General features: G+C 38.0%; 1 protein-coding gene across 6 annotated transcripts in view; it reads left to right on the top strand.

The window, feature by feature from the left end:
- Positions 1-13601, top strand: part of Not1 (CCR4-NOT transcription complex subunit 1) — a 710948-nt gene that overhangs the window by 442795 nt on the left and 254552 nt on the right. For all 6 annotated transcript variants that reach the window (XM_090381951.1, XM_090381950.1, XM_090381952.1 and 3 more), the window contains one exon: positions 997-1359. In XM_090381951.1, the coding sequence (XP_090238077.1) occupies positions 997-1359 (363 nt within the window). The remainder of the gene's footprint in view (positions 1-996; positions 1360-13601) is intronic.

The raw sequence follows: 13601 nt of genomic DNA, 5'->3' as shown, positions 1-13601 counted from the left end.
TTTTCCCCGATGAAAAATATTTGGTGACGTGTTATTTTTCCGGTTCAGAATATGGATTGGTTTACAAATAAAGAAAAACCCTGTGAAAATCATTAATGGTTAGAGCAGGAGTGGATAAACTGCAGTTTCGTTTACTCAGTCGTGTCCGAAGTGTATTTTGTTGGAATGCTCTAAATGTTCCATATTATAAATACAGATAAAGAAGGAATGAGGAAATACCAGTTGCATTTGTTTGTGGTAGGGACTAGATTTGGATACACAAAAGTAAGGTTACTAACACCTTTACATAAAAAATAACTATAAAAAAAAAAAAAAATGAACAAAGGCATATATGGGACTATAACGAAAGCAGGTTCAAGGATCTTTCTATGATTTTAAGTCCTTTGTAACGTTCCCATTAATCTTAATTTTTTTTTTAATTTTCTCTCTAAAATTAATGCACTCATTTGAAAAAAATATACAGCATTAAAAATGGCAATCTTATTGTACTTTACAAAAATCTGAATTTACACATTTGTGATTATACTAAAATTTAAACATTAAAAACAAAAATTGCCATAAGTTAAATTTTTGATAGGTTATATCTACTATGTTGTATTTCAGAATGTGTGGTTTAAGATTTTATATTATCACGTTTTTTAAAAATGGAGTTTCGAAATGATAATTTCTCTACAAATACATTTAGATTAGTAGAATGTATTTTGTTGTTTTCCTTGTTTATCACTGATTTTTATGTTGATAATTAAATATAATAAATTCATATTTACTAATTCTGGTAGTAGTGCAGCAGAACTTAACTGATCAGAAAAATTGTTCTTTAGCAATAAATTTGAATGACATTTATTAGAACTAAATTTCTGTACAGCAAAATGATTCTTGTTCCTCGAGTATTATAATGCAACATTGCTGTATTTAATAAGTGCTAGTGTTCCTAAGAGTTAATCTTGATTGTTTAACTATATGAAATATCTAATCAATTTCAAATCTTTTGATCAGGAATTAAAACCAGGAGTGGTTCTAAGTGATCCAGAACGCTTTGCACGCATAGAACCTCAACTTTCACCATTACCTAAGCAAAAAGAACAGGTTACACCTATTGTTCAAACTCCTCAGCCTGCAACTTCAAATGCAGTTGTAACTACTGTTCACAATCCTGTTGTGCTACCTCCAATAGCTCCACAGCCAGAAGAGACTCTAAATAATGTTGTAGTAGGTGTTACAGGCAGTAGTACACCAACGCCTCCTGAAGGATCATCTACAACCCCCGTTCCTTCCACAGTGTCTGTACCTCACTTTGCATATCATGAAATAATAATGTCATTTAGTGCTCTTGCTCAACATCTACAAATCAACAATCAGGTATATTGTCATCTCTAGTTTACTTAATTTGTGGAGGGCTTAGGAGTTAAAATAAAGGAAATTTTTTTTTTATTTCAAAAGTTGAATGAAATTTTTTTTATTTAGAAGAGGTAACGTGTTTACTTTGTATACTGTATAGAAATGTGATTTTCCAGCTTCATGTAGCAGGAAATGCAATGTAATTAGACATTTGGAAATATAAATACTGTAAGAATGCTATGCAGTGCATAGAAAGAAATACATATTAGTAGTGGCAAATGATGCAAGAAAGCAAACTTATAGAGCATCATGCAAACAAACAAACAGAAAACTCACTTTACCCAACCATCCCCCTTCAAGAATTTATCTAGTTCTTTTGAATTTATTGAATTTATTAAAATCATCCACTTCCACAACAACAGATGGAAGCTTGTTCCAATAATTAAACCCTCTGGCCAAACGCAAACTTCTGCACATCTCACCTGCAACTATCCTTTCTGAAATAGAGGTTAGTATGGTGCCAAATATATAATATAATGGCTAAAGACTTGTGCCTGTGATCTGCATTATAAAATTTGAAAACAGTAACACATTTGTTTTATAATTTGCCTGGCAATACAATTTTTCCATTTCATGTGGTAAATGCATTGTATTCAGACAATTCGAAACAAATAAGCATAAGAATAATTGGGGCTGTGCATGGAAATAAAAGCATAAATAGACATAGTATTTCAAAGAAAAATGATGGTGTCATACATGTTAAAAGCATATTCACATCGTAGAATATAACCATCCTGTGAACTGGGGATCGTGCAGGCTACATTGTTCAGAAATTTAGTGAAATTGGATAGAGAGAGAAAGAAAGGGGTGGCATTATGAAATTAACTCACTTTTATTACTGCTTTTAACTCACTTTTATTATTGCTGCCTGTAGCAGTCTAAAATGGTACATTTAAATTACTATAGATAGCAGCAATAAAAGTGAATTAAAGCTGTGGGCCTCTCCATTTTGCGACTTCTTAAAAAATAAAACTGGGGGAAAACAAGATGGATTAAAAGCAGCTCGCCTTCAGCAGTAGTGTTGAAAGCTGACTGTGGTGCATTCAGTATTGGGCATCTTCTGGCCAACTTAAGAGTATATGGGATTCCTTTGGGAAACTGTCAGGTGCTTAACAAATACCCAACCATAATGGTGTTTGTTTCTATGAGGTCCAACACCTGCTAATAGGACTAAAAAGTGGAGTACAATATTATTAAAAGTTGATTGAGCACTTGCTGCTAAGTCAAAATTTTTGTCATTAGATTCAATAGAGTGCATAAAGGGGGCTGCATGCCTTCCTCCAAAAATGGATGAATATTTGGCAGGCATTTATTGCTCTCTAGTGCAAAAACTAAAAAAAATAACTTGAAACATTTTCAGCGAAGGTTTTGAAGAATTGTGTACTTTGAGTAAATGTTTAAATATACCAGGAGAATAGTCGTAATCTATTGCAAATCTGTTTTAAAGAATAGGTCTTCTAGTTAGAAGTGCCAAGTAAAGCAATATGAGCATTTTTAAAAGTTACCACATTGAAAATGCAATAGTCATTCACTAGAACAGCGGTTCCCACCGGTGGTTCGCGAAAGTGTTCCAGGGGATTCGCACTAAAAATTCTGTAATAGCATCTGGTTAGATTTACATAAGCATATTATTGTAAACTACAAAATATAACTAATAATAAATAAAGTAAAATAAAATTAAATGAAAAGGAATGAAAATGGCAAAGAAAGAAACCACATCTCCTACAGTTCCTTATAATTAGTTTACTGTCTTATGTATATCGTGTTAAATAAATATGTTTTCCATACCAAATTTTTTTTCATTCTCGAGCACCATTGTTATGTATACGTAACTTTTTTTTTTTTTTTAAGAACCTATAGTACTTAGTACCGTACATGGATTGAAGGTTGAAAAGATGAAAGAAGATACTTGTTGACATTAAACTTGAACTTCTGTAGACTGTAATTTTCAGGAAATACGTATGAAGGAAGGTTGTTCCAGAAAACGGCAATTGAATGAATAAACGAGAAAGAGGAAAAGTTGGTTCTGTGAGTTTGAAGTTGGACACTAAAAAGATGTTGACTGGTTGCAGCACGTGTTCGGACTGTTTTGAAAGAGAGTGGGAATTATAGAAGCCAATTCAGAAGAACAGTGCCCATGGAAGTATCTACAGAAAAGGTGTGCAGCAGAAACAGTACATCTATGAGATGAGTGGAGAGACTGTTAGAGATGAGTCATTAATTTACCTAACTGCCCTCTTCTGAATGGAATCTAGAAGCCTGAGAATGGCACCGCCCTAGATGTGGGAACAATATTCCATGGTAAAGCGGATTTGCGATTTGTACAGAGAAAATCAAGTTTTTTAGATGCAGAGGAAGCAATATTTGTAATGTGCTTGTGCTGAGTTTTAGGATTGAAATTAAGTTATCTTTGCCCAACTCTAGAATTACCTGGAGATCTACATTTAAGGATTTGGCAGTGGATACTCAAGAAGTTGAAGTTGTTTTTAACAGTGCAAGGTTTCTCAAACTGGAAGTTGGAATGCAATGTGCTATTGTCAGCAAAGCTAAGGATAGGATTTCCGGTCAACGGAAAAAGGTCATTAATATACAAGAGGAAAAGAGTGTGAGACAGAACTGAACCTTGGGGAATACCAGCATTAGTGGTGAGCGGTCAGAGAGAAAAACTGGATACACAATTTCAAAAAAACAGCTGGAAAACAATACGATGGAATCTTATTTAAAAGATCTTTATGCCAAACACAATCAAAAGCCTTTGAATTGTCAAGAGCAACTGCTTGAGTTTCACCAACTTTTCCATTGAATTTGTCCAGAGATGATTAACATAAGCCAGAATATCTCCAGTGCAACAACACTGACGGAATCCATACTGGCAATCGTTGATCAGATGAAAAATTTCCAGATAGTTTAAGAGTTGACAATTAATTGAATTCTCCATTACTTTGGAAAGAGTAGAAGTAATCGCAATTGGGACAATAATTGTGAAGGGATTTGTTACCCTTTTTAGGAACTGGCTGGATATGAACAAATTCCCAAGCAGAAGGAAAACACTTCTGGAATAACAAAGTAAAAAAAAAAAATACGACACAAAACAGGAGTAAGTTCAGGGGCACAGATTTTGAGAACAAGTGTAGAAATACCATTAGGACCTGGAGCTTTCTTAGCATCACATTCATCAAAAACATTCTGACATTCTTTTGACGGAAAACCACAGGAGGCATTGAATGGAGTGTACTGGGAATGGTTTGAGGTGATTTATCAAGATCATCAATACATGAGTTGCAAGAAAAATAGGATGCTAGCAAGGTCAGCTTTATTTTTGGCTGATGTGGCAACAGAACCATCTGGTTTTGATAGAGGTGGGAATGGAGATGGGCAAAAATTGCGGCAATTGGCAGAGACCAAAATGCTCGGCTGCCATTTGGACAAGATGCAAGTTTTCTGCTCTTAGCCTGTTCGAAATCTAGTTTGGACTGATTAATAAGAGCTTTAGTATAAATACTACTTAATAATAATTTTTATTATTACTCAATGCCACTTATGAAAACATAGTACTGGAAATATTTTATAATAAAAATTGAGAAATATTATGCGATTTCAGAGAAGTGGCTTAGTATTCGCATTAAAATATTATGTTGAAAGGGGTTCGCGATAAAAAAATATTATGTTCAAAGGAGTTCGCGAGTCAAAAAAGGTTGGGAACCGCTGTACTAGAAGGTGGCACGGATTCATTTCAACATTGAGTTCATGATTCAAAAGAAGTTTTGGAGTCTGGGGGGGTGACAAGTTAATTAACTCCTCAAGAAAAAGAATGTCAGAACAGGCTTCAGGTGTAAGCAATCGAAAATGAAAGTAAGCCGATCTTTTTTTAATCTAAAAGTGTGAGGATAACCCTAGGCAGGTTATCCTCACATGTATAGAACAGTTTCTTATGTTCTCTTTTTTCAGGCTTCAATAAAGAAATTTGCTTGTTACGTTTTAATGTTCTGCCATGGCTTGGACCCCTTGATGCGGGCACCTGTATATGGTGAGGGGACAACTTCCCACTGATGCTGCTGGTTCTGCAGATTACCATCCAATGCTCACAGTCCAGGTTCCAAGCTAACATAATAATCTAGTGTGTTTGCCATGGCAGTTTGAGTATAGTGTCTGGGTGATTTGGTATCAAACTGATATGAATCCTGCTAATCTAAACTTTTCTTCTGGTATCCCCCCAACATGGTGGTCCCTTCCAGAAAATAATCACACTGATGCAGATAATACCACTTCAGCAAAGAGACCCAGAACTGAACACTGTGAGGTCCAACATTTAATAATTCACTCAGCTAGTGAGAAGCCCATAGAGAAAATGTCCTTTATTTAAAAGAGTTTGTAAGGTTTGGCAGCTTCCCCCAAATATGTAAAATAGATGCATTCTGGGGAGACACACTTGTAAAAACAAAATGTGAGGTGCACTCTGAACAGCTCCTTCATTTGGGTAATACCAATTACAGTAACATCCCAAGACACTAATTGCATGATTTCTGAAAAGTATCTGCTGGAAGCGTGTGAAGAGGAGATCTGTTTGGAGCTAAAATTGCAAGGAGTGACACTTGCAAAACAAATGTTTATACTTGAGGATGAGAATCTAGTCTACTCCTTACTTTCACTACATGATCTCCTTATTCTATCACTGCAGGGTACATGCACTGCCCAGTTCAGCCATATATCCCAAATCCTTTAATGTGCTTTAAGTTTCAGAAATATGGACACCCACAAATGCCCTTCCACATTACATTTTCACGTGCCCATTGTGATTTTAAAGGCCATGAAATTATATCATGTTCAACTACAAACCCACCTGTGTCAACTGCCAAGGAGAACACTCTGCATACTTACAAGTATGTCAGAAGTTGAAAGAAGAAAAATAAATACAAAGACTTGAGGTGGAACTGATCATTTCATGCCACGAGTCAAGAAAAGCTGTGAAACTAGTATATAGCAATACAGCAACATATGCTGAAAAGGTCGCAAAGACGTTTTCCATTGGGATGCAAATGGAAATTACTATACCACCAAGAGTCACTCCAATATCAGTGTCTCCTAATGCTGCACCACTATCAGAACTTAGTGGTTAAAATAATAATAAAAATAAAATCACCAACAATGGTACAAGAAAAAATGGATGTCAGTGATAAGGAGGCATCTGACAAATCAGCTGTGGAATTCTTTACAGATAAAGAAATGGAAGCCAGTTGATTTGATTGTAGCTATTCAGATGGCTACAATCAAATGGCAGCTGCAGGAAGTATGATTGCAACAATACAAGTTACAATAATTTGCCTCTTGCAGAGGCTCTAGATGACATCACTTCCCTGTCGTATTTTTTGTGTGTGATCAGATTTACTCAGTTGTGGTACCCCAGGGATGTTTCAAATCAAAAAAGAGAAACCCTTTTGAGGGCGCTGACTCTATTTAAAAGTTACAGCTGACAGTTACAGGCTCCGCAAAAACGATAAGTGTTTGCCTTTTATTTACATGATTGTTGTTTTATATTGTACTTAATACGTAGTCATATAGTTATAGTTACGCTGGTTATTTTTTATTTTAATTTAGATAAAGAGTTTTTTGTGGATTTTACTTACGATAGGTAAAACCGTTATTTTTGTTCGATTTTTGTAGCCATTGTTTTTGTATATAGGGAATTCAAAGTTTTTGTAGGGAATTCAAATTTTTTAATTGAGGTAGCTCTAACGCATAATTATATAGTAATACGCTTCACTGTTTCTATTTCATAGTTTCTATTCAAATACTACTGACATTTAATTTATTGATTTTATTAATTTAAACTACCATGCCCCGAACTAGAGCAGCAAAGCAAAAGCATCGGGCACAAAGTGGCAGGAGTGTTGTGACTCGGGGGAGAACTGAGGGGGGCGATTCTCCAACGCGTCACAGCCTAAAAAAATGTGCAACTTGTGAAATGTTTGCCGAACTCTCTGGAACGGAACATGATATTGCCATGGGGGATGTCTTTGTGTGTGCGCGATGTAAGGAGTGTAAGGAAATCAGGCGACAACTCAGCGTTGTTATGGGCCTATACGAGAGTTTGAAGGACGGTGGATGCCCTCGAAGGAAATAAATTGAGGGGCCCATCAAGCTCTCAGCTGCCCACATCAACGCCAGAGCTTGCACTTGGTCATCACGCAACACAGCGGCAACCCCCAAGGCAGAATGCGCTGGTCCCACAGGAACTATTAGTTGTTGGTGACTCTATTGTCAGGGAAACGGGGAACATGCTATGTAAAAAGGATAGGTGGAACAGGACCAGGGTATGTCTGCCAGGGGCAAAGGTTGATGACGTTGTAAAGCGGATATCATCTTTCAAGGGCACAAAAGGTGATATAGTTGTACACGTTGGCACTAATGATATTAAGAGTAGGAGACCGGCAGAATTACTCAACAAGTACAGGTCACTGTTGAAAAAAAGCCGAGAATTAGGGTTGAATTTGAAAGTGTCTGCAATTCTGCCCAGACACGATAGGAGGGAGTATATGATGAGAGCCTTGTCGATCAATTCGGCCCTGGAAAGATTGTGCAAGGCTCAAGGGGTAGAATTTTTTTCAGCCTGGACTGTACTTGTTAACAGGAGAGATTGTTTCTACAGGGATGGGATACACTTAAATAGAAAGGGTGCAAGAATATTTGCTGATGCTATCGAGGCAGTGTTAGGTGGGTCGGAAAACTGCTAGCTTGGGGGGATACAAAGACTAATAGTTTAACAGTAACCGCAGGCAGAGGTGAAGGTGATTCTTGCACAACTTCTATTAGAATAAGAAGCGACCTGGAGCGAGGGGTGTTGGGGGTTTCAGGGATGGATGGCAGTCATCCTGGAATAGTTGGGTATATGGAATGTGTTAGGGTAACAAGGAATAGGCATAGGAGCATGTATGCTTGCATGTATACCAATGCTAGAAGTATAGTAAATAAATTTGATGAATTTGAAGTGTTGGTCAAGACATCAAAGGCGGATATTGTTGGGATAGCAGAGACGTGGTGTCACAAAGATATAAGGAATGCAGAACTGGAATTTGGGGAGTACAATGTGTACAGAAAGGATAGACAGGACAGAAAGGGAGGAGGTGTTATGCTGTTAATTAAGAAAAACATAAAATCAAAAGAAGTGCATCCAGTTGATATAGATGGACAGTGCACTGTTGAGTCAGTTTGGTGTGACGTAAGCACTGCAAAAGCAAAAATAAGAGTAGGAGTGTGTTATAGGCCTAATGACTCGAATGAGTACAATGAACAATTGTACAGAGAAATAGAGTGGGCCAGTAAATCAGAATGTCTTATAATGGGGGATTTTAACTTCCCAGATATTGACTGGAACTTGTGGGTTGGTCACTCACACACTAGTCAGACTTTTGTGGATTTATTGGATGATTGTTTTCTGCAGCAGCATGTTCGAGAGGCAACCAGAGAAAGTAATACTCTTGATCTGGTTATCAGCAGTGATCATTCGTGTATTAAGAATTTGCAGATAAAGGAACCACTAGGTGGCAGTGATCACAGTGTGCTGAAGTGGGATTTACTCAAAGAGGTAACTACCGTCAGGGGTAAAGGAAAGGGTTTTTGCTTGCGTAAAGGGGGAGTACAGTGGTCTCAGACAATTTTTAAATTCTGTACAGTGGGATCGACTGACGATGTTACAAACAGTAAATTCTAAGTGGGAAGCATTCAAGGAATTAATCGTGGAAGCTACTAGACTTTTCATACCGATGAAGAAATATTGTTCAAGGTTTAGGCCTAAATGGTTATCAAATGAACTAATGAGACTTGTGACAGAGAAGAAAAATGCATGGGATGCCTATAAATTATCAGGCGACGCAGAAGCCTGTAGCAGATATAAGCTAGTCTGTAATCAGGTCACAAAGGAAGTTCGGCAGGCAAAGGCGGATTACGAGAAATCTTTGGCAAAAGATGCTAAGAAAAACAGCAAGGATTTCTTTACTTATATAAACTCTAAAAGGAAGGGGCTGAATATGATTGGTCCACTTGACATCGATGGTTCGACTGTTGATGATCCTGCTCAGATAGCAAACAAACTGAATGAGTATTTTGCATCTACATTCACACGTGAGGAATCATTACAGTTTGAAAATGGAAGAAGGTTATCAAATTGTAGCAGTGTGCTTAATGATTTTGTAATAACTGAGAGCAAAGTGGAGGAGAAATTGTTGAAGTTAAACATAAGAAAGGCACCTGGGGCGGATGGGATCTATCCAGTTATATTAAAGGAGGCGGCAAAGCAACTAAGCAAACCCTTAGCCATAATTATGAGAGCATCCTTGGATTCAGGGGAGGTTCCCACGGACTGGAGATGTGCAAATGTATCCCCAATTCACAAAGGAGGTTCGAAGGGTGACACGAATAATTACAGACCAGTTAGTTTAACTTCTGTTCCGGGTAAAATAATGGAGTCACTGGTTAAAGATGCATTGCAGGATCATCTAGACAAGACTGCAGCAATAATTCAGACACAGCATGGGTTTGTTAAGGGAAAGTCTTGTCTGACAAATTTGATTGGTTATTATGATGTGGTCACAAAGGAACTGGATGCAAAAAATAATTTTGATATCATATACTTGGATTTCAGGAAAGCTTTTGACACTGTTGCGCATGGAAGACTACTGTACAAATTGGAGCAGAATGGTATTAAGGGTAAGTTGCTACAATGGATAAAAGGATGGTTAAGTGGGAGAAGACAGAGGGTGGTAATCAATGGGTGCTGCTCTTCGTGGACTAATGTTATTATTGGAGTCCCACAGGGTTCGGTGTTGGGTCCACTGTTGTTTTGTATATTTATCAATGATATTGATGAAGGTATATCAGGCTTAATGTCGAAGTTTGCAGATGACACGAAGGTTGGCAGGGTTGTTAATGACAGTAATGGCAGTGTGCTACTGCAACAGGATCTAGATAATTTGGGCAGATGGGCTAAGAAGTGGCAACTGAAGTTTAACCTTGACAAATGCAAAGTACTGCATATGGGTAGAAGTAACCCCAGAGAAACGTACCGTGTGGTACTACACTTAAGGTGGTAGAAAATGAAAAAGACCTGGGAGTAATTGTGCAGTCAGATATGAAGTTTTCTGAGCAATGTAGACAGGCTGCTAGGGCAGGTCATGGGGTTTTGTCATTGATATATAGGAATTTTGCTAGCAGGGAAAAGGAGGTGATTGTCCCTCTGTATAAGGCAATGGTCAGGCCACGCCTTGAGTACTGCGTACAGGTCTGGAGGCCTCATTTTAGGAAGGATGTAGATTTGCTTGAGCGTGTACAGAGAAGAGCAACACGATTGGTGAGGGGAATGAAGGGATCCTCTTACCAAGAGAGGCTTAAGTTCTGCAAATTGCAGTGGCTGGAGACTAGGCACCTGCGCGGTGATCTGATTGAGGTCTATAAGGCCTTGAATGGGTTGAGCACGCTGAATTCTGATGGGATCCTCCCACTTGTTCAGAATACGAACCTACGGGGACATAAGTTCAAATTAAGAAAGGATAGATGTAGAATAGATGTGCGGAAATTTGCCTTTAGCCAGCGGGTGGTTAATTGCTGGAACAAACTTCCATCTGTCGTTGTGGAAGTTGATAGATTAAATAAATTTAAGGAGGAACTGGACAGGCATTTGGAGGGAATGGTGTGATTTTTTTTTTTTTTTTTGGCTGATGCTGCATAAGCTCCTACACTTGCTTTCTTGCATCAAGTGCCACTACTACTACTACTACTACTACTACAACCCAAGACTGAAAAATGTGTCCTCGGCACTTTGGAAGCCTACCAGTGGATCCATGAAGCCTAAATAATGGCTAAATTCCTATAGTGGAATTGTCATGGATTCTGTTGAAATACTGAAGACATTGAGATATTCGTGCAAAAGGATGATCCAACCTGCTTTTGTTAAAAAGAGACTTCCCTGAAGGCAGACAATGACCATGTGTAATCATACTATCATTCATAAGGATAGAATTGTGTATGGCCCTGCTTGAGGAGGAGTTGCTATTCTTGTGGGCAACCAGACCCCATTTCAGCTTTTGCTACTTATAACCAGCGTAGAGGTGGTGACAGTTTGCCTTACATTGGGGTTTTTATTAGCAGTCTGCTATATCTGTTTGCCACCTGGGGACTGACATGCCCTAGAGAGAGAGAGAGAGACCCTGCTGATCTTGTTATTAGTTGCCTCCTGTTACTCCTTGGGAATTTGTGGACATGCATTTTTTTTTTTTTTTTTTTCCATTTACATTTTCTACCATTAATCTTTGTATATGCTCCCCTTCTCTCCTCCCTCACTTACTTGGAAGGTGGAGGAGAACCCCCTCTGGAAATGATAACTTCCATATGATAATCGCCCTACTTAATGGGAGACCGTGTCTTCCTTTTAGGTTATGCGAGAAGAAGATTTCAGTGATGCAGTCACATGCATCACAGAAAATATTGTCTGTACAGCTGCACCTGCATTTCTAAAAACATCTGCCTGATTTCTACCATTTCCCTAATCGGTGTGGAATGCAGTATGCACAGCAGAAAACAAAACCTGGGGAATGTTCTGATGATATCCCACCACAGATAATCGTGTAACCTTTAAATGTGCTGAAGCACATTATATCCATCAGAGTCACAATGAATCTTGGATCCATTTTGCTTTTTTCTATTATAGTTGACCAACAGTGAAGTTGTCTGGACAAAATCTGTAAAATGAAGGGAAAATACACATCCCACCTTACATTGAACCTGGAATATACAGCAACACCATCTTATTCCCTAGAATTTCTAGTCCTGTAACAAAAAATTGAAAACCAGACAATTTTACGTCATTGGGGCTTTACCCATACAATAAGCCGTCTACTACAAATAAGCTATGAAGAGCTCTAGTCGTTACTAAGGCAAGTGCTGTGGGACCAGAAGAAATCCATTATGAAATGTTTAAACACCTTTTACAAACATTTGTGGATTACATGCTCTTCTTATATAACAGAATTTTTCTTGCAGAGAGGTCTCCAGACTCCTGGTATAAAGCAAAAACAATTGTTCTTGCCAGAAAAGATCCCAAAATTCTTATTATCCTATTGCTCTGAGTAGTTGTTTGTGCAAAATCTTGAGGGGGAATATCGGTGTTTGTCTTATATGGTATTTAGAAGACATTCAGTGCAGCTTCTAAAAGAACAGGTCTGCTTATGGGCCATTTAATTAGACTGGAAATATCTATCCAAGAGCTTTCCTATCAGTCTTCCAACATGAGGGTTAGCAAGAAACAACTACAACTTACCATTGATAGCATCATCTCCTTGTCAGTGACTAATGGCTTCAGGTTCTCACCACAGAGGACCGACTGCAAACATAATCTCTATCTTAAACCTGAACTTAGGCATGGGCAAAATTCTATTCCAAGTAGTGCCCACAATGGAAAGTTGACTTTTCTTTCTCACAACTCTCAACTACGTACAAAGTCCATAAGAGCTTTAAACAACTTTCATACTATCTCCTCTACCTCTTTGAGCACAGACCAATACATCTTATTATGCCTCTATCGTGCATTTCTATGGTCTGAACTAGATTACAGATCTCATATATGTGTCAGCCTGGAAGAGTATACTTCAGTGGCTAGATTCTGTCCCACCATCAGCCGATATGTATTTCTATTGGAGCATTTTTAACAGCTCATGTCCAGTCTCTACACTATGCTTATAAACTGAAGTCCCTGCCAGACCATTCCACATGAACATCTGTTTGAGCTACAGTGGAAAAATCTTTACAAGACCCACCTGACTTCCCTAAATAGCTCTTGGATGCCAATACTGAATCTATTTGTATTTAGTATTCGTAACTAGCATGCAGTTTTTCCTTTAAGGAATGGGGAAATATGTTACTCCATTGTCTATTTACCTTCAGTTCTATTCAGCACACTGAGCCAAACATAATAACTTCTTCCCTGTTTATGTAAATGACCTGAAGTCAGAACTGTCTGACGGATTTGTCTTTCCTAACATTACAATATCCATACAGATTTCCCCTGAATGTAGCAAATATACTGCAAGAGTTGAGCTAGCCTTGGATCATGCAAAAACCTACACCACCAAAAATGTATTATATCTATACCAATTCTTTTAGTTTGCAGGCTTTGTCTTCAGTGGCATAAAACCTACGTCCAGTCATGTCCTGAG

Source organism: Mastigoproctus giganteus, chromosome 9 (genome assembly GCF_048544385.1).
Source record: "Mastigoproctus giganteus isolate SK-2022 chromosome 9, ASM4854438v1, whole genome shotgun sequence".
NCBI classification, from domain to species: Eukaryota; Metazoa; Arthropoda; class Arachnida; order Uropygi; family Thelyphonidae; genus Mastigoproctus; species Mastigoproctus giganteus.
Note: the sequence above shows the minus strand (reverse complement) of the source record. Positions and strands in the feature narration are given on the sequence as shown.